The following is a 22,036-nucleotide window of genomic DNA, read 5'->3' as shown; positions in this document are numbered from 1 at the left end:
TAAGGAAGTGTCCTGATTTACTTTATCTTCAATGTAATCAAGAAGCAAAATCTCTCGTGCTTATTCACGTCACGGCCCGGGTTTCTTGACAGCAGTGTGCAGAGTAAAGAGCAGACAGCTGGTGCAGGAGGAGCCCTGCACCAGCTGTCCCGTGGTGAAGGGGAACTGAAATAACGAAAATACATTGGAGGAAGGAAAGCGTAGACCGTACAGGGATTTGTATTAAACACATTATTGGGAAGTGAGCCCCGTTTCAGAACATCTCCACATACTATGGCCAAATGTTGTGATAAGTACTGAGCCGGTGTGTGTGTGTGTGTGTGCGTGTCAGAGTAAAGCACAAAGAGACAGAGAGAGGAGGTTTGAGACGAGGACATAAAGTAGCCTCATCGATACTAAATAGGCTTCCCTAACGCAGACTATTCCAGCCACAGAACAAGCAGAGCGTCTTACTCTTGGAAGCGGCCGGCGGCTGAGGCAGGAAGCCGCCGGTTGGGATGCCGATGGTGCTCATCCTCTGGACCAGGTTGGCCACGTTCCCCGCGCTCTTCTCTCTCCTCAGAGGCAGAGACGCCTCCTCTTTAGGCTCGCTCTTGGTTTCCTTGACCTCTTTGGATTCCTTCTTCACTTCCTACAAAAAAAAACAAATAAAAACACCAGATACGGCAATAAGTGGGAAGCTCTCTGTTCCACCGCGTCTCTGATGCGGCGTACTTTAGGATCACTGTTATTAAACTGTCGTTCTATCTGCAAGATGTCATGAAATTATGTCATTGCTAATTCCATTTCAAATATGCAGCTGCATCTCCAACTCGTACTCCTCGTCCTATGGGATGTCACGATAGCAGGACTTCTCCAGATCGATACCAAACTCAAATCCACACACATCGATTTCTTATTGTTGAGAAAACATCTTCACACAGGATAGTTAACAAGTTTCTCACCAAAAACGTCCTTTTACAAGATTCCATTTGAACACATCATGATTCCTTATCCATATTCGTACAAGACATTTTGAATGATTTCTTAAAAAACAGGTGATGTATTACATCTAAATAATGAAGAAAATAGGTTTTTGCATTAACCAACATATAGGTGAATGTTAGAACAACGTGGGAAACATTATAGAAGATGAAGTCATCTTCTCAGAGAGGAAACCTCACTTTATAACCCACAATCTTAAACCCCAGATGAACCCGTCAGGGAGGCAAAAAATAAGCTCAGCAGATCCTATTGTTCCTCTTGGGACAGCAGCCAAAACAGTGTGGTTCCCCCAGACCACTTCCTGATGTGGTCTACGGAACGTCCCGCTACGCCGCAAAACACAATGCCTCTCCGTTCCACATCCAGGAGCCATGTGCGCAAAAAGTGCCCAGGCTGCTGAGACAGCAACAGTGCGGTCACGTAACGCAAGGAGGGGGGACGCGAGACGTGACGTTCTGCCGGGATGAAGAGACACGAAATAACCCGCAGCTATGGCAACGTGGGGCAGTGCTGCGTGGCACTGGTCACAGCCCACCGGTGCTGAATGTAGCGTCACGCAGCCAGCTGCTCTGCCGGCCGGGGAACTCCCTGAGACGGAAGGCACAAAGTCCAAGTCGCACCTTCACTAGGTAGTGTCAGGACTCAGGATACATGTCCATCACTATATAACACAACATTATGGAACTTAAACGTCTCTAATGACCCTAACCTGCTTGGGGAATGCTTTTGCAGCAGCTTATTACTGCACTGTAACTATATGTGTGGTGCATTATTGATTTTTATTGATTTATTTGTACTTACTTTGTCTCATTGTATTCTATTTTATTGTATTTAAATGTCACTCTACTGCACGTCTTTGTGCGGCACTGTGAATAGTTTGAACGGTTTCAGAGTGTCATTAAAACACAATAAACAATGTTAGACATCGTCGTTATTGTGAATTCTTTCAACCGCATTGTGAAAGACTGATATACCTTGTATTGTGTAGTAATATTATTATTATGTACGCAGAAATATTTTAACTGTCAAAAAAAGTGCTATTAGCCTTTCAGTGCATTTATTAAGGGCAGTTAGGTATCTGAATGTTTCGTGAAGTACAGAATAAGGGACACAGACCTCAATCCAGCAGCTTTTTATCTCGCACATGTAGAACATTCATTTCCTTCTACCGGCCAGAGCGGCGGGTAGCCTCCGTAATTCACTCATGCAGCGACTGGAGAGTGCTCATTCTGGACCCTGGGCACTATAGAAATAAACTTGCCTTGAAACAAACAGTTCATAAAGAAGTCTGCTCTGCAGACGCCGTGCACAGCTAAATTGCAACAACCCTGCATCTTTAAGTGTGCCTTCGACTAAAACCAGCAACCCAAACTGGACTTAGACTCAACAAGATCAAAAAGGAAGACAAATCACAATCTATTCTTTCCAGCTCTATGTATCTGTTCTTTATGAAGTTGGAAGTCCCGTCCTCCTGTCAGAGGAGCAACTTTTGGGTGGGATCGCAATTTTAACCCTTTGAACCCCACGCAGCTTCAGGGCATTCCTGCTCCTTGACTTTCACTGCACTATAGAAGCAGCACCTCTACAGAAACAGCACAGTCATGGCTAGAAGTAGACAGAACTCACAGATGTCTTTTGTGCAGTTTAACACAGTTACAATGCCATAAATCATAAAAAAGAAAAAAAACACAAGTTCAATTTCTTGGATAATTTAATTTACAAACATTTGAAAACACTGGAATCTACAACATGTCTGCAGGTTGCCACAAGTGTTAATGTTGGAAAAAAATGAAGGCTTTACGTCAGGGGTCTCAAACTCATCTTCACTCTGGGCCACATCAGCATCAATGTCAGACTGTGTAAATGTAACTACTCCTAACATATTGGTAAATAACTGTCTCTGCATTTGATTATTGTTTATTCAAGTGTAAAAATATTGTACATGCAGTTATATAAATGTAAAAATATATTTAAGGACATTTCTGTTATTATAACTTAAATCCTTTTAATATAGGGTTAAGAAACCCACATTACTCTATCAAAGATCAAACTTTTAAAGAAAATAACAAATATCACATATTACAAATATCAAACACAAGTTATTACAATAACTTTGTTCAAAGCTTAAAATCCTTTCAAGGGTGCGTTTGCACAATCCCACGTGAAGTATTTCATGTGTTGTAAAGCCACGTTTAAAGTCGTCTTCAATGTACTCACAATACATTTATATGTTGAATGTAGAGTAACCAGCCAAAGAGCTGCTCTATGACGGTGTGTTTAAGTATCTCATAACTTCCACTTTCTATCTCATAATTTCGACTACGGGGATATTTAAGCACTGTTTCTTTCAATGAAGATAACATTAAATTAATCAGAAATACACTCTATACATTGTTAATGTGGTTAATGACTATTCTAGATGGAAACGTCTGGTTTTTAATGAAATATCTACATAGAAGTATCTGGAGCATCACATTGTGGGTTCGATTATACTCTCAACATGGCCAGAAAAAGAGAACTTTCATGTGAAACTCGCCAGTCTATTCTTGTTCTTAGAAATGAAACTATTCCATGCGAGAAATTGCGAAGAAACTGAAAATTGACAGGAAATTGTCTGGGTGACCTCAAACATTTGAACGGTAGTGTATATATATATAAATATATATATTTTGAGCTCTCTTCTCCTCTCTGCTCTGTGTTCAGTTCAGTCAAAGTTTCACAGAATTGTTGTCATGTGACTGCTGGTCTCAGATGAGTCAATCATGGCTTACGCTGAGCAGCTCAGAATTTAATGTTTTTTTATTAAAGCAAAAGGTTTACTTGTGGCAAGATTTTAAATGAGACATGTAGAATAACATGTTTTTTGTTTTTTTATGTAACCAATCGTCGGAAAGATGAAACCCTACTGATAATGACGATCTTTACAGCTTCCGGCTATGATAAAACGTGTAGTTTTAGCGATTGTTTAAAAAACAACAACATGCTTTTCCATCCCTCCAGCGTGTTTTGGGGTTCAGAGGGTTAAAGGACCGAGGCGACGGCGTATACAACGATCCTCAGACGGGTCACTCTGTGTGGACTCCAGACAAAAGGTGACGGAGCTTTTTCCTGCCAACGGCTCCAAGGCCCACAAACAGGCCCAACAAGTCAGTATTACCTAAACTGAAAGGAAAACTTCCTGTATAAAGAAAATGATAATTGTTATCACTCAAACACACCCACACGGAGGGACTGGTCTGGTGCTCCGCAGTTTTAGTCATTACAAATAAGAAATGCCACACTGGGAGCTCAGAGGAACAGCAATTAGATGTGTGTTTAGCTGGACGATGAACCAGTTCACCGTCCACTTCCTGGTTCACACGCGCTGACTTCGCTCTTCCACGGGAGAGGATGTCCAGCAGTGTGTGTGTGTGTGTGCGTACCTGGCACTGAAACAGGCATGAGAGGAAAAGCGACAGAATAGAGCACTGCAGGAATGTGTCCTAAAACCTGGAAATGAGTCAGCTATTTTTTGCACTTCTGGTTCCCTTGTCTCAAAGTCAATGTTTTATTTTTTATGGGTTTTTGGTTTAGTGTCTGGAATAAGGTCTGTGCTTAAGAGATTGTATTCTGCACAATAAAACCCTCTCTGGAATTGTCAAGCTTTTATGCGTCTTAAAAAAGGCGGTTGGTAACAAGTGGCTAAGTAACTAGTCCCCCTTGTAGTGTAGTTGGTTCATAGCCTAGCGTTAGCCACACGATTGCATTCACCCTTCAAAAATAAAAATAGTGCTGTTCATCTGTGGAGAGTATCCCACTGAACAAAAACGTTGGTTTGCCACAGAGCTGATTTCCTGCAATAATCCAATGGTAAAAAATCCCACTGGCTTTTTGTCTAGGGAACCACTGTGATGCCCACTTCCTAATTGGCCAATAAAAATGCTTCATCCCTGCAGCACTCTATAAGAGTACATCATAGTAAGACCCCATCAATTACAGAGGCAGAAACAAACTCCAGTAAAAACAGCTTCCACAGAGACACGAGGATGCGGAGAGAGGAAAGCGTAACGTGTGCGTGTAGTTCGTGTGACTGGATCTCTGCTGAGAGCATCACATCGCCACATATATCCATATCCACACACACACACACACACACACACACACACACACACACACACACGGGGGTGTTAATTAGATTGAACGTTAAATACAGGCATCATCTCCTCGTCCTGCACACTCATAAAACAAAAGGACCTTTTGTCTTCCGTCACAAGTTTGACAGGTCTCATGGTTGAAGCGGCCAACACGATAGAAATGACGAGAAACACTGGGCTCTTCACTGAAGAGGTGACGCCAACGGCTGCCAGTCTGTACCAAGTGTTCTAGGACTCGGACCGAGATCTCCATGGACAAGAGTCTAAAGGCTTAGAACTATTTCATGTGCACTTTAGTCCACGACTTCGGAACCAGAGTAGCCTTGAACGACTGCTATCTTGGTTTTGCCCGGGTAGCTAGCATCGCTAAAAACAAATCCCCCGGTAGATAGCAAACTAGCTTTCTCCCGCATGAAAAGAATGAACAAAACGATGACAAAAAAAACACAGACTGGTGGTGATATCGCCAGAAACATAACCAGACACATCTGTGATATTGTCACCCTGTGGTGTCTGATCTGTAGCAGGTGTTTCACAGTTTTAGCTAGTTAGCTGCAGGGAGATAGCTAACTCTTGTACGCCTTCACCTGGCGTACCACCACGGTCTGTGTATTTCATCAGTTTTAGCTAGCTATGTAGTTAGCAAAATCACTCCACTCCTCTAGACGGAGGTTTCTGATCTGTCTGTCGCCATTTCTCTGTGAGTTTTTTTAAACTGCTCACATTTGTGTACAACTACTTCCGGAACTCAAAAGCAACCCTTGTTTTTCCCCCGATTTGATTGGTTGGAATTTGTGCTCTTCACTGTAAATAATATGTTCTTGTACTTTACTTAAGTATTTCCATTTTATGTAACTTTATACTTCTACTCCGCTACATCTTAGAGGTAAATAAGTACTTTTTAGCTCAATACCTTTTTTTGACAATATTAGCTACTTTGCAGATAACACAAAAGGAAATGCACCAGGCGAGGATGCTTTTCCTATAAAAAAAGCTTCCTGTTCCTATTAACATAACATTTATAATGGGAACTGTAGTTCCAAAACTTAAGAGCATGATTGCTCCCACAAACAATAATAGTAATCCATCAATATGAACTTTTTTGTGGTGCACTATAAATATTTTTTTAAGATTACAAAAGTTCAGCAGGTCTCAACATGTTTCTTATATTCTGACAGTCAGAAACACTTGAACCAGCTGCTCGTACACACGGACCTGAACACCTAAACCCCACCCAAATCACACGTCTATCTTCATGACAAGCTTTTCCATCGATTACAGTCATTTCAAGGAACCAGGGACACATTCAAGTCAATTAGTTAGCACAATGAAGGGCTCCTTACCATCTCCTCCCCGGACATGTTTCATGTCCCCCCCCTCGGCAGCTACGACGGCATTTAAAAAAGAAGCAGGAAGAGAGACGGCGTCTCGGGGGCAAAGTTCAGCCGGGCAGCAGGATCTTTAGAGGATTAACTATCCGAGTCACTGGGCCAGGCCGTTTAGCAGATTACCTATCTCACTACGAAGGATTAGGACCATAAAAGGGGGGGGGGGGGTCGAAGACAAAAAGGCATGCGCGGTGAGAAGATAAGCTAATTGCTCTGTAGTGACTCATTTCACTTTGTATCGGCTGTGTAAATACCTCGCCCAGAAAACTCAGATTTCACAGCAGAGCGCTCAGGTGCATCGAGCGTACTACCGAGTCATAGCGAGAGATGACTCGACTGATAGCGTGTCTCCAGCTGCAGAGTCAACTGTGTGACAGCATCAGCCACAAACTGAGATTACAAATTGGATTTTAAATGGAATATTACATTTAAATGACATTTTTATATCAATGGGATGTTTACTGCTGCTGCTGGTAGGCATCGAGAGGGGACTCAACTGTGTGCCCTTCTCACTCACTCAGCTAATAACCCACAACCAACTCTCTTTAACCCTCTGAACACCAAAAAACACCGGCGGGTTTGAAAAGCATGTTTTCTTTAACCTTTGGGGCCCGAGCCCTATTTTGAGGCCTCTGCTCAAAAATTGCATACACATACTAAAAAGAGTGTATTTCTGGAACTACAAGGTCTATTTGAATAATTTTGATGTTATAATAAAGGGAGCACTTGTGAGATTTGTTCAGATGTGTAAATATCAGTGTATATGTTACTGGTTAAGAGTAAATGAAGATGGCACACAGCTCAAATTGAAAAGTTTCGCCTGAAAAAAAAAAAAGCACTTTTGTTGTTATTATTTCTTTGGAATGATGCAGCTGCAAGTCTAAAGCCTCTCCCAAATCATAGCACAGTATGTCGACAGTCTCTCTGCAAATTGTGACTTTGATAAAGTGAAGCAGAACAAAACTAGAGAGGTTTTAGTACAGAGAGGTCAGACGAGGTCACCCAAATTGTCATTTTGGAACCAGCTGTTCCATTGTAATTTTCTATACTATATAACGATATATTTCACTTGTTTTATCACTTTTAAACAATCGCCAAAACAACAATGTTTATCACAGCCAGAAGCATGGAAAAAAGAAACGTTATTATCGTCAGATTTTCATCTTTCCGACGGTCCTTGAACGCGGCATGTGCGACAAAAGCTTCAGTCAGAAAAAAAGCAACCAAAACGAAGCTTAAAATTGTGATATTTCATCAAAAACACACTATTCTACATGTCTCATTTAAAATGCTTTAACCAGATGCTGTAAAAAACATGACATTCTGAACTCATCAGCGACACTAGGAAGCCATGATTGACTCAGCTGAGACCGACAGTCACATGACAACAATTCTGTGAATCTGAACTGCAGGCTGCTGAACACAGAGCAGAGAGAAGAGGACAGGCTGTCAGTAGAAGTTGTAAAAATGTAAATATTTCAATATATATAGCAAGTAGAGCCTCAATTCTTATTTACAACATTGATAACACTTGTAGCAACTTGGAAAACTGGTTTGTTTCTGAGTTGTTTATCCTTTTCATGATTTCTGGCATTCTAACGGTCTTAAACTGCACATAAGACGTGTGTGAGTCTTCTCTACTTCTAGCCGTGTGTGCCGTTTCGACAGAGGTGCAGCACTTATTGCAGTGAAAGTCAAGGACACAGAGTAGAATGTGACTGCTTGGGTTTCAGAGGGTTAGGGTAAACGCCAGGGCATACAACAATTTATGATGCATACAAATGAGCGTGCATTTAAGAATTTAGACCGCCAAACGGCATGCTGGGTAACTTTATAAACGGGACAGCTAGCAGCGTGACACTGTTAACAGCTGGGAGAGGCTCCCACTGCACATTCAAGAACAGAAGAGAGCGATGAAGAAAGAGAAGCCTGTTGGAATGTCCAACGTATTTTTAAGTTCTTGATCCTGTTTTTCACTAAGCTGTCATCTCTGCAACTGTTTTGCTCATTCTGGTTTCTTCATATATTGGATCATTTTGTGGGGACAAGCAAACCCTAAACAAGTAAAACCTTCAGTTTACAGGTTTTTTTTAATACATATTATATTCAGTCGTGAATGTAAAATAACCAGCCATAAAAAAATAATATATGGCCTGTTAGCCGCAGGCAGCTGGCTAGCTAACGCTAACTCCCCTGCATTTAACCACAGACTGAGTGGCTACACCCATAACTGATAGCTCATCAAAAGAACACAGGGTCTTCTATCAGTCTGTTCCTCTGGTAGATTTTTACGAGATTGCCACTTATTCACGACATCACTTCCTCCGCAGGGAACGGAAAAAAAAGAATTTAAAAAACGAGAAATGTCCTAGTAAATCGAAATAACAGCAGCAAAACTATTGCAAAACATCAGTATATAAAACATCTCACATAACTCGTTTATCCAGTCGTATGCTCACTACTGCACAACATGCATATTTGCTAAAACCATAATATTTACTTCAGCATGAACACTCACGTTGTGCAAGCGTTTTAAACAGTAAGGTTTTAATGATAAATGAAGTATTCCTTTAAAAGGATTGTTGAGTCTCAAGCCGCCTAATGTCACCAGTTTTCATTTAAGTTACTTTTTGGCTAAAAATAACCTTTTTGTGCGCATTGTAATAACTTGATTTACACATTGGAAAAATGTGAACGAATGCACTATATTGTCCAGCTCTAATTCAAAGAGTAAAATGTGTGTTCCTCATTCAAAAATCCTCATTGTCGATGACAATCAGGATTGTTTTTCTTCTAACCATGATGAATGGACGACAATAACACAGCTCTGTGTTAATCGGAAAACAAATGCTCTTCATCGACAAGCAAAAGGCTTCCTGCAGGGACAGACAGGACACACTGCGCTAACTCGTGCTTTCAGTCCCGCGCTATCAGGACTTAATGGATCCATTAAGTGCTGCTTTTAAATAGTCCATCAAATCTGATATCAATAAAGGCTGGACTATAACCTCTTATAACGGTCAATCAGCGCACGTCCTTCATCCAAGCAAAAGCACAACAACCATCGGTCAAACGGCCTCTCTAGACCCGCCTTCTTTTAGTTCTGGTTCCTGTTCACACTGACTTCTCACAAACAAAGCCAGGAGGAGTAAACATGAAGTCATAGAGACTGACGGGTAACTCGTTAGATTGGACAGTTTTGGAGATTATCATCCTGCATCATCAGGACCAACGTGGGGAAATGATATTCCAGACATGTATGCAGCACTTCAATGCTTCTGATGAGTATATTTATGAAGAGATAACTGTATTATTAGTACTATTAGAGGGGAGCGCACAGGCACGAGGTGTCTAGTACAGTCACGACTCAGGGCTTTTTTTTTTTTACTGTGGGATCGCTGTCTCACACTTTTTAATGGACTTGATGAACTGACTAAGTACACAGAGTCATTTACAAGCACAGCAGTTTCAACAGCTTTTGATGGAAATCGAGTCGTCCCCATACCGTGCGCCTTAACACCTGCTCATATGCTCTTTTTTACTGTAATTTCCTGCAAAAACATCTACAGGATCCAACAAATCCAGATGTGACTCTAAGAAATCCGCCCCCACATCTCCAACACAGATGTGACAGCCCTCGCAGCTTCAATGAGATTATCTCTGATGGAAACACAGCCTTTGCAACCTCAGAGGAAGCGCGAGGTCAGCTCTAGTGAAGAGTCAATTGTGATCGAGCCTTCCTCTTCCTCTCACCTTAACAAAGTTGTCAGGGAAGAGGCCCCTTTTCCCGTTGAGGTCCCCCTCCATCCAGCCGTCCTCCTCTATGTAGCGCACGTTCTTGATGACGTCGCCCGGCCGCAGGGTCAGCTCGTCCTCGTGGAGCGCGTCGTAATCGTACTCCACCACGACCTCTGCTCAGGACAGGGTGAGGGAGGGAAGTAGATGGGAGGGCGGGGGGGGGGGGGGGGGGGAATGGTGGAAGAAAGAGAGGAAGCCGGGGGGGGGGGGGGGGGAGCAGGAAGAGAATAAGGGTTTGAGGGGGCGATAAGAGAAACAATAAGACACAGTTATTAACTGAATATCAAAATGACATCTTAACTCTTTCCAGAGCGATAAAACACAATAGTTGCAATAACTTTTGTCATTCTGGCAGTTTGTATAGAAACCTCTAGGGCAGTTCAGTAGTTAGAATAGCCTGCAGTACTCACAACATCAAACATAATTAGCATACAGGTTCTTGAGCTATGGCCAAAAACCTGTTTTGTGAGGTCACAGGGACCTTTGACCACCCAATTATAAAATCGCTTTTACCTAGAGTGCGAGTAGACGTTCCTGAGTTATCAGCAGAACGGGATGGACGTGAGGTCACAGTGACCTTTGACCACCCAATTCATCCATTCAGTTCCCCCTCGAGTCCAGGTGGAGGTCTTTGCAATTCAAACAGGTACTCAAGTATCCGTGTACACACTGCGTGTGATATTCCGAGCGGCTCGAATACGTTTGTGATCACAAGAACAGCGAGTGAGAGTGAGAGGCTGTTTGGCAGGCCTCCTGACTGCTTCCAGAGCAGCAGGTTGAGCAGCCTCTAAAAATAACAGCAGGGCTGCAGAGGACTAACTGGTAGTCAGGTATTTCACCGTGCGGTCTGGCCCTTTAAAAACACATGACTCACGGCGGAGAGACGCTCCACTGGCACGGCCGACTTCACACAGAGCACAGCCAAAACAAGTACAAGAAGGGTGCACATACACACGTAAACACACACACACACACACAAAATGGCACACCTGGGCAGAGTCATTCAGCACCACAGCTACAGTGGTCCAGCAGCACAAGATTAACTGCTGTTGAACTTGGCCGTTCCCACCGCCGGCTCTCCCCTCTGACATCACCGACCTTGGCCTCAACGCTACAGCAGCCCGGGCCCACATCCAATGATCTCAGAGCAGCTTTCTCCACTACGTCAAACGCCGAAAGACTGAAAAGAGCAGCGGCTCTATGAGCCATGTGGTCAGAGTGGGCTGATGGAGCAGATACCAATCACCTTCATCTTTTTGCCACGGCCTGTAGCTCCCGTGAATTCTGCTACATTTTTGTCTTTATTTGCGGTTTTGTGTTTATCACTAATGGCATATGACAGAACACATTCATTAACACATGAAAAGGAGGCGTGGGGATGGTATTAAGTGCAGCAGACTTTGAGAAGATCACCGGCCAGGGCCGACCAACCAGCCAGACCATATGCCACCCAACTGGCCCAGGGAGGAGAGCAGAGATGGAAGCTAAGCTAACCCAGCTGAGGCTACTCCACTACCCAGCCTGCCGCTAGCTGTCTGACATCATGACGCTTGTGCTCAAACACAGTCACAGTCGATGGTCAATGTTTTCCTCCTGTATGTTTAATGGGAAGATGTCGGCCATGTTGTCTGCCCAGAGAATTGTTGCTGCGGTTTACATTCCTTATGACGCAAATTCTAAAAATGCTCTACAGGAATGTACTACTGTGTTTGTTGAGTCACTAATGGGCTACCCATCCCTGTGTTGCATAATGACAATAAAAGGTCCTTGAATCCTGCGGACTGGTGAAGTAGCATGCTGCTGCGGTCGTAAATCCACATACAAAAGACACACACGCCGTCAATAATGGGTCCAGTTCTGTGAGCAAGGCCCTAAGCAGCACACTGTGTCTAGACACATGAATCACACAGCACAAGTTGAGACGTACACAAATAAACCACTGGGCCGAGGCCCCCCCCCCCCCCCCCCCCTGACAGTAATTTGGGCCTATCTGTCCGTGGAGCCACAGGAAGAGATAAACAGTCCGCTGTAGTAAACAGAACAAGAGGCGACACCGACGGGCAGGAGTCCCGCTCCGCTGAGCTGATGGGGCATCTTCCAGACGACTGGATGTGGAGCAGAGGGACTCTCTGCAACCGCACAAACACAACCCGGTGTCACTCAAGTCCCCTCTAATCACACTGCTGCACACTTGCTTATGCATTGTGTTAGGGTTTTGCTTTATCTTGAAGACGCCGATAATACAGTGTTAAATATTGTTTGTGTTCTCCAGTGGAGGAAAAAGCAACACTGTAAGCTGCATCAAGATTAGTTTTCTTCTCATTTGTACTACATTGTAATGAGGGGAAAAAACACTTGGAACATGTACCAAAAACTGCCCTATCAGCGTTCCCATCAGGTGTATGGGCACATCCATTGACATCATATGAAGGTACTAGTGTGACATTGCTTATGACACAAACACTGACAGGCGGCTTTTTGTCCAAAGACTAGATTAAAACTTCATTGAAAAGCTTAAAGGTGCTAGATTCAATTAGCTAGCAAGTGGGGCACAATAGAGATTATATGCACATTGTATATTAATGCTCTTAATTTCAAACCTTTAACATTTGTACATTATAACCTTTATTTTGAATGGCATTAGATTGAGGTTCTGACATTGAAATCCTTAACATACATTACAGTCATTAAGTGAGAGGCCACCACACTACTCGTGGCTCGTTGACCTCCTGAATCCTTCTATACCTGAAAGCCTTTGTTTCACCTGACTCAATAAAAATGGGTTGTTTTAAAGGAGCATAATTAACTAAGCTTGAAATGTGTGGCGCTTATGGCAGTAGTCTCAAAATGTCTCCTCTTTGTATTTGTGTGAGGACAAGCACCACACAGATGAAGTCTGATGGTCTGGTGCTCACAGCCTCCTGGCTGCTGCTGCTGAATGAGAGCAGTGAGTGATGGGTGTTGGCCTGTGAAAGACCAGCAGTGGGGCTGTGGACAAAGTCTTCTGGGTTTGTTCCTCGGAGGAAATGCCTTTCCAAGTACATTAAACACAGCCAGCAAACAGTGGGGGGGGGGGGGGACCAGGAACAGCTACAATGTTCATACTGGCTAAATATTTAGCTTTAGCAGCCAAAGTAAGTACATTGCATGCGTTTTTGAATGCTAATAAGATGTTAAGGGACATATGCTCATTCTCAGTTTCACACATTTGGGTTTCCGCTAGAACATGTTTACACACTTTAATGCTTAAAGTGGAACTACCACCTCGTTTTGCCTCCGTCGACCTGTCAGGCTGCAGTTTACATCCACGTTTGTCCTAAATGTCAGCACTCATTTTATCCTTTTTGGACACTTGTGTGAAATTGTCATAGTTAGCATATCAACACTTGTAGATGTGTATCCTCGAGTCCAGGTGCAAGTTTGGCCCAAATTTAAAGAAATTCCCTCGAGGCGTTTCCTGAGACTGAGTTGGCGAGAATGGGACGGACGGACAACCCCGAAAACATAATTCCTCTGGCCGGCGTGGACGCAGTCTGTCTGAATATACCTGTATTCAGTCTCTTTAAGCCTGTCTCCCGACAAAACTAAAATATGGCACAGGTAGTTCTCAAGTTTCTTCATGATGTGTCCACTTTAATGAAATAATTCTGTGAGTTTAAAGCCAACAGCTTTCACTGGTAGAGCAGGAAGCGAAGTTGATGCAACATGTGGATGTGGGTCAGCGGGTCAGCTCGTCATCCATGGTCAGACTGTACAAACGGTACAATGTGAAGCTTTCATCCCGTTCCGGGTGTCGCACAAGCAGAGCACTCAGAGGGAGTCGCTGATGTGAGGTTCATTTATATTCGATTCCTGAACACATTATTGAACAATATAAGATCAAAAACAACATCATGGGGCCCCAGCAGCAGCAGCAGCCACAAACACTCAAGATTTGTTCTTTGTTCCAACACAAATGCAGAAATAGGTCAAAAAGCTGAGAGCCGTTGTCAAACGTGCATCCACTAAATGGTGTGCTGTTGAGCAGATGATGGCAGCAGAGCGAGAGTCCAAAGCCAGAGAGTGAGACGAGATACGAGGAGGTGCTCTGGGGTCTTCTGGCAACCACGATGGGATATTACAGACACCGTAGAAATATTTTCTATTTTCCGACTTGTTTATGTTCTGGTTTGGTTTAAAACCAAAGAATTGCCTCTGTTTTTTTTTCTAACGAGAGCGGACATCTTTCTCTGGGCTACATGGGTAATTACAATACACAACGCGTTTTCATCCAATGAAATATTCCGCTTCAATTTGTTGCCGTTTAGCCTTTCAAAAACAACATTTCCCCTTTCCAGCTTGCTGCGTGCACGCCAAACATCAGCGACACATTCACGAGAAATAATGACATCAGCAAGATAACGATGATGCTCATCTGCCTTAACGACGCTCTTCATACACTTTTGTAACTGACCATTCATCGAATCACGAGTTCGACTGAGTGAAAAATGACGACCAATTTAGCAGCTAGATGGCTGAACACAAGGAACGCCAGAGACATACCCTTTAATAGAATCCATATGTCATGAAAAAAGAACATGATCACTAAAACATTGACTAGATTTTTAAACTAAACAAATTGACTAAAATGTGATTACAACTTTCAGTAAGAGACCAAAACTAAATTAAAATTTCTTATCAAAACTAACACTGACTGAGGAAACCTGTTATCTTTCTCATTAACAGTGGCATGACACCTAGGCCTGTGGGAGTGGTTTCATCATTAAAAGAATACAGTCATACAGCCTCCTTTTTAAACACATGTCAAAGCTTCAAAATTCACAGGATGGGCATTTACTGACGTATTTTATGTCGTAGAGCAAAACATTAACATATGTTAAGCTCGCCTTAACCACCGACCTTATTTCAGGCACCTATCCAAAAACACATTTATAAACAACAACACATGGACTTCGAGAGGACGGAACCGGATGTGCTAAAACGCTGACTCATCTCCAGGTTTCAGGACTCGTTCTCTCAGCACACCATTGTCTCTCTAGGATGGGATTACTGCACTCATCACAGAGAGTAGTGCTACTGCCTGTACGCCGCTCCGCATGTCTTTTGAGTGTGTGCTATCGCCTCCTCAGCATACCTCCGTCATGCCAGCTCTTGTTCTAAACCGTCTTCTTCTTATCAGATTCCGCCCCCCCCCCCCCCCCCCCCCCCCCCCCCCCCCCCCCCCCCCCCCCCCACACACACACACACACACACACACACACTGTCGTTTCACTGAACTGGCTCAGTGGCCGAAGAGTTAAACTAACAGAGTGAGAATCTCAGTCTTCACTAGACATATTTCCAAGACTTCTTGAAGCATACCACATCATGTTCTAAGTGTCATCTCCACTCTCAAGTGTAGCTATCTAACCCAGAGTGCACGGCACATTTTTGGACGTCGCTTCCCGTCAGTGTGCCGGAGAAGGGACGGAACTTCCAGGTTATTGTTTTCCTTTCCTCGCACGACGCTTCCAGGTAAGGAGTGTTGTAACAATATGGCTCTTGTGTAAAGCCAGTGACAGACCGGGGTATGTAACGAGGGGGGAGGGGGGCAGAGAAGGAAAGAGGGGAAATACCCGAGGCCACGCAGGCAAGCCGACTGCCAGGCAGACAAGTCAAAAAAGATCTGTGCGCTCTCTGTGCTTCTCTCGAGTCGCTCACACAATCAGCGAGGAGGAAACTCACAACTGCATTCCTTCCCCCGCGAGCTGACAGGAAGCTGATACGGAGGGCACGGTGTCAGCGAGTGAGTCGCTTCAGTCAATGAAAAGACAACCCTCCCGTTCACCTGCGTGTCACCCACGGCACAGAGTGTGAGGCTAATAGCTCGACATGTGTGCGTTCTACACACACACACACACACACACACACACACACACACACACACACCTGGGAGCAGCACAGGCTCTGAACGGTGACTGCATCGCTATTGAAACGCGTCCTGTTTCACAATGTACATAACCAAGAGTTCCGTTAGCGAACTAAAAGGCCTACAGCCGCGCGCACACAACGGCGGTGCCCGTGAAACGTGTCCATGAGTCAGAGAGGAGGCGTAAACGGTGCTGCGTATTACGGCTGTGATGCACGGATCAGACGGCCGTGGTGGGTGCAGGAGTGTTAACATCTATCGCTTGTTTTATGGTACTATCTGCTAATTCAAGTGTAGCTCCTGCCAATAATTAATGCGCTTGTATCCATGTGTGCAAAGTGCCTCTTGTATTTCACGTCATTTTGCAGTTTTTGCAGCGCCAACTATTAGCCAATAAATCTATTTAACCGGAAATTGCAATTTCTTGAACGTGGAGAATCGCTGCTTTTCTTTACATCGTGTGATAAGAATATTGATTATCTTTTGACTTTTATTGAGAGGAACGTGAAAAAACCACCTACCTCAAACATTACTCAAGAAACAATGAGATGAGCACATTTGGAAATGATGCAGAAACTACGCCATGTTTCCAACGTTTAAGAGTTCAGTAGCGTCTCAAATATGAGGGTTTGGTGCTTTCTCCTTACTTACATTAATGAATTGAACACATTTGGTCAAAGGCTGGTGTTACGATGCTAACATCTGCCTGACGTGTCCGGCTACACGGTTTGTACCTGAAGCAGGTGTTGGTTCAGGTGAGACGGACAAAAGATTGTGACGGGTTCACTTTAAGATCTAGAACAGCTGAGCGTTGTTTTCTCTCGTGAATGCATCCAAACTTACATAACGATACATACGTCTTAAAGCTGACCGATTTTGAAAAAACATCTACATTTTCTGTTAAGATATTGCAATTGTTATACGATACAATAACTTAATTATTCTCATCTTCTTTGAAGAAAATATTAAAATGATGGTTGTGTGACTTTTGCGGGGTTTTATAATATGATGTGTGGACCCAGTCATCTCTGCAGCACCAGAGTATTTTAATTAAACAGTTTGTTAAGGCACATTTCACTGACAAATATTGTGCCTCCTGCAATTTGAAAATGATATTAGGCCACACAATACATAGACATAACGTCAACACTGGAACCTCTCCACGTTCTGTTGATAATGTCACACGTTGCATCTTTCAACACCAGATTAACCACACCAAGCTAACTGGCCTTCATTGGTTGAATTAAAACCTCAGTGGGAAATCATCACAAAACCACTCGCTGGTAAATATTAGTTGAGGCCAGTGAGGTTAATATTCAATCAGACATTGTGGCACAAGTCCAGTCTTTGTTTCAGTGGTGCTCTGGGATCCTGCAGTGAGGTTGACTCGTGAAAGAGAGCACTACGTCGTCCCTGCTCAAAACAAACAAAAAAGGGGGAATAATGCACAAATAAATACAACACACGGTTGAAGAACAGCTGCTGGCTGGAGAGAAGAAGACCAGACAACACAAAATTACAGTTTTTGGATCCGTTTATAACACGGACTTTGCAAGACTGTGGTGGGTGCACTGAGGTCCGGAGGCATGCTTCCCCCGGAATCATTTGAAAGTGAAATGCGGTAATCTGGTGCACTCTGAGAGCCAAATTAAGAAGCTAGATCTATGAGGAAGTTTGTGCTCTAGCAGTGGTGAAATGTAACAAGTAGGGATGGGTACCGGAACCGGGGATTAAAGAGGAACTGGTGCTAAATCACTAAAGATATGATAAGATAATGGGGCGATAGCAGCTTTCACCCTGGGCCGCTCTCGGCGCCGCCGCAGAGCAGGACATGCCCCCGGCGAGGGCTAGCCATACCACAGTGCTAAAATGTTCATATGAAACTTTGGCGGGACAAAACAGACTATCGCGGGCCGCCACAGTCACGGTATCTGCACTGGTGGATTTTAGTCGATCCACTAGTAGCAGGAGGCATGCGGCCTGAGCTAGGTTCAGAGAACACTAACACATAATGTCAGGGGCTCTCACACACACACACACACACACACACACACACACACACACACACACACACACACACACACACACACACACACACACACACAGCTCGGACATGTTCAAACACAGCTAAGATATCCTCAGAGATGAGCCGCATACCAAAGAGGAGGACAATGCACTACATGTGAACGTAGACTTCTATAAATGGACACGAGTTAAGAAGCCTGTTTTGCTGGATTCTCATGCGTAGTGATTAGATATTCTAATGAATCCTAGAGGAAGATCTGTATTAGCTGTGGGCTCACATTCTTTGTCTGCTTTCCTCCTGCAGTGTTTTTTGTTATTCTCGTAGCTAATTAAACGCAGTGTTAGCTTCACATGTCTGCTATATCCTGTCAGTGGTGTATCACTGTAGTGTATCACTGTTGTGTTTACACTGTAGTGTTTAATACTAAGTGTAAGCAACAGAGTTCACGCAGAGCAGTCTTGTGTGGAAGCAGTTACAATGTGAAAAGCACCACGTCTGAGGGCAAAGCAAGGCTGGGCTCATAACCTGTTTTACAACATAGTCCTACCGCTCACTACCTCACAAACCACAGACAGCACATCGAGCAAGACGCAGTGGGCGGGTTTCATAGTACAGTACAGATGCTGGCAGATCACCGATCAGATTAATTCCTCTACATTCAATCATCACAGCGACCACTAGACAACGAGCATCGCTCACTCCTGGTGTTATCTCTTTACAACTTCTTAACCTTCTTTCATCCTTTGAGCCAACACTCGCAAAATGAACCACTCGGTCATCACAATCTGTCAAACACATGAGTATATCCCATTAATATCTATGATGGTGTTAACGTAGTGTGAGGAGGTACACTTTGTTTAGTTTTTTTACTGAATTAACAGGTTTTTTTCATTGTTGCAAGGGTTGTGGTTTTTTTGCATGGATGTCATTTTGAGGCAAATATTCTACTCACTGTATATAACTTTAAGTGACAGATCACAGGTGACTTTCCTGGTACAGTAGATGTATTGGCACACAAATAAATGTACTGTAGAAATCAGAATCTAAATAGCACTCAGCTGGACAAACGTGTATAGTACAGTAAGTAGTCAGTGTCAACACATGAGTAAAACTAAAACAGAGATCTGTAGATAGGAAACACTTCCAGGCTTCACTGCTATGGGGAGAAACAAACAACATACAAACATATTGACCAGCCCGGCTCACAGGAAGCACTTTCTATCTCAGTGGCATTGGCCAATAGGGACTAAAGCATGAATGAGAATGTTTTGATGAGTTACTACTTCTTTTGCATGCATGCAAAAGAGTTGGGATGTCCCATGAAACAGTGATTGTGCTTACAGAATAGTTTCATGAAATAAAGAGCCAAAGCGATTGATAAAAGACCTCACACGCTGCTGTAAAGGTAAAGATGGGGGTCCTGGGGCCACACCAGAAAACCAGACCCCTGGTCCTGTGTTACGTGGGGACAATACACACACATGCATTTGAGTAGTGGGAACTTACAGTAAGTCCGTCACTGTCGTGGATAGTCACCACACACACACACACACACACACACACACACACACACACACACACACACACACACAGTGCACAGTAACGTGCACCTATTCCAAATGTCAAAAGGGGGAGCTAACATATCAGAAGAAGCTAACTTAATGCCTTTAAGTTTATTGTATGTGGAGTTCTTTAACACTTTAACCGCAAGGAGTCCTAACTTTGCCCGGCCAGACGAGAACAAACTGTGAATTTAGAGCAACTAACGTCCCAGCAGCGTTTATGGCGTAAAGCGGTGCCATGTTGACATCAGCTTTGAGGCAGCTCCGTGTTCACATTAGCTAGACGTGCATTCAAGGATGGAGGTGGCGTTATCCTGTTAAGCGGACAGCTAGCTGGCTAGGCTAAGCAGCTAGCTAACTAGGCTTGCTAACTTTGAACTCCCCCGCTGGCAAAAAGACAGCGCAATTTAATGTCACCGGCATTCGGTGTGAACGCCTTGCGTGTGTTCGACTCGCTTCGTGCGTCGAGTCGAAAAGAAGGCGGCAGTGAACATATTAAAACGCAGGCGCCACATCATGGAAAAACTCACCCATTCCCGTGCTTCGCACCGCCTCGCTATCAAACGCTGGGAGTCTCTTATCCAGCAGCAGCAGCAGTCTCGCTGCTAGCTAGCTATTAGCCAGGTAGATGTAATCAACCGCAAAGTGGGGTTTTCTTTTGCCGATTCACAACAGCCGAAAAGACAGAAAAAGAAATAAGCCGTATATCCATTCGTCCTAGCCCCAGGAGCAACAGCAGCGGCGGCGGCAGCAGCAGCGTCCCCAGTTCTCCTCTCTTGGTGGTGCTTCAAGATTATTGTGCAGGAAGTTAACCAAGGAGTCTCCACCTTTCTTGGACTTGTCTCCACGGGTTGCTGCTGCTGCTGGCTGCTGCCACCAAAATACAAAATAGCAGGAAACTTCGCGATGTTTCCGCCTCGGACAGTCCCCGCGAGAGGAATGTTTAATGGAATGTTGGTTTACCCCCCTCCCTCCTTGAATTATTGGCCCACTCAGCAAGTACAGTAACTACTGTAGGTGGGTGCGCGAGATCAACTTTTGTCACTCACTCGAGCTCTTGCCAGCTATTATGACATTTGTGTTTTTTTGTGTCTTTTTTACTGGACCACAACTCATTAGGGTTTCACGATTTAATGGGGATGTAAACCAACTCAGCCGTGAAAGCAAGTTACAGTACAAAATAATACCGTTACCACTCATATGAACCGATAATGCTTAAGGAGAATTTGAAATATGATTCAAGTCAGTTGATTTAAAAAATATATATTTTTTACCAAGAATCAGAAGACAGAATTCAGGTTCAAACGTTGTAGTGAGGTTTGTTGGTCTGGGTGAGAATCAAAGCTGCTATTCCAGTCAGTTACTTAATATCTCAGTGGCTCCATATAATATATATATATATATATATATATATATATATATATATATATATATATATATATATATAACATATGATGCAGAATTTCTTCAATGACTTCTGGCATGGTCATAAAGGGCCCGGCATGATCGGGCACAATGGTATCCTCAGCGTGCTATTCTAAGCGTTCGCACCACGCCCCAGACTACGTGATTGCTGGGAAGGAAACAAAGAGATAAAACTGCTCATAAAACTATCCTACACCTGAGCCTGTCTGAAGAATCGTAAAAAAAGAAATTGAAATCCCTGGATTGCCAGAAAAAAGCCAGTCATTGCTGCGCGGTAAAGGCATGGGGCCTCCCACTGCAAATTGCCCAGCTTATCTCTGTCCAACACCAGAGAATGAACTGTGAAAATAGGAAGTAGTTGAAGGCAAATTCATCCTGTCAGGATCCATTTAAGCAAAGTGTCAACAGTTTCACAAAGCAGCGTAAAACACAACTTCGAAGCAAACGTGTTCGACGGCGCGAGTACCACAAACACACACATACACAGAACATGGTTCATTGTTGGCCAGTGTGAATGCCATGCAGTGGAAGTCCAAGTGCTTTATGGGGACCACAGCAGTCCTGATTTACATCTGGGATTTATGGCATGGCTGCCCATTTGTTGTCTACACGTCTGCATTTCTTCACCAGAAGCATGTCTTTAGAATGTCTCCATTAACCTGAATTAATACGCTTAGATAGTTAAAGATAGCATGACGAGTGTAGGTTCATCTCCACTAACGGATGAGAGTGGATGTGAAGGATTTTGTTGTCAAACTGACATCAAGTACACTGTAAAGAACTAGGTACTACATCTGGGGAAATCAGAGACA

At 43.7% G+C, this 22,036-nt stretch overlaps 1 protein-coding gene across 2 annotated transcripts in view; it reads right to left on the bottom strand.

The window, feature by feature from the left end:
* The window catches only part of cd2ap (CD2-associated protein), a 53,471-nt gene extending 32,862 nt beyond the window's left edge, over nt 1-20,609 (bottom strand). Inside the window, exons 1-3 of one of the 2 annotated variants that reach the window (XM_079180223.1) lie at nt 20,330-20,609; nt 10,259-10,416; nt 454-631 (exon numbers count right to left, since the gene is read on the bottom strand). In XM_079180223.1, coding sequence (XP_079036349.1) covers nt 454-631; nt 10,259-10,416; nt 20,330-20,333 — 340 coding nt within the window. In that variant the 5' untranslated portion in view covers nt 20,334-20,609. Of the gene's footprint in view, nt 1-453; nt 632-10,258; nt 10,417-10,816; nt 10,933-20,329 lie in introns of those variants that run through there. The other variant, XM_079180224.1, reaches the window with a different exon arrangement.
* Nucleotides 20,610-22,036: the final 1,427 nt, after the last annotated feature.

The sequence above is a fragment of the Pholis gunnellus genome, assembly GCF_910591455.1.
Source record: "Pholis gunnellus genome assembly, chromosome: 19".
NCBI lineage: Eukaryota > Metazoa > Chordata > Actinopteri > Perciformes > Pholidae > Pholis > Pholis gunnellus.
Note: the sequence above shows the minus strand (reverse complement) of the source record. Positions and strands in the feature narration are given on the sequence as shown.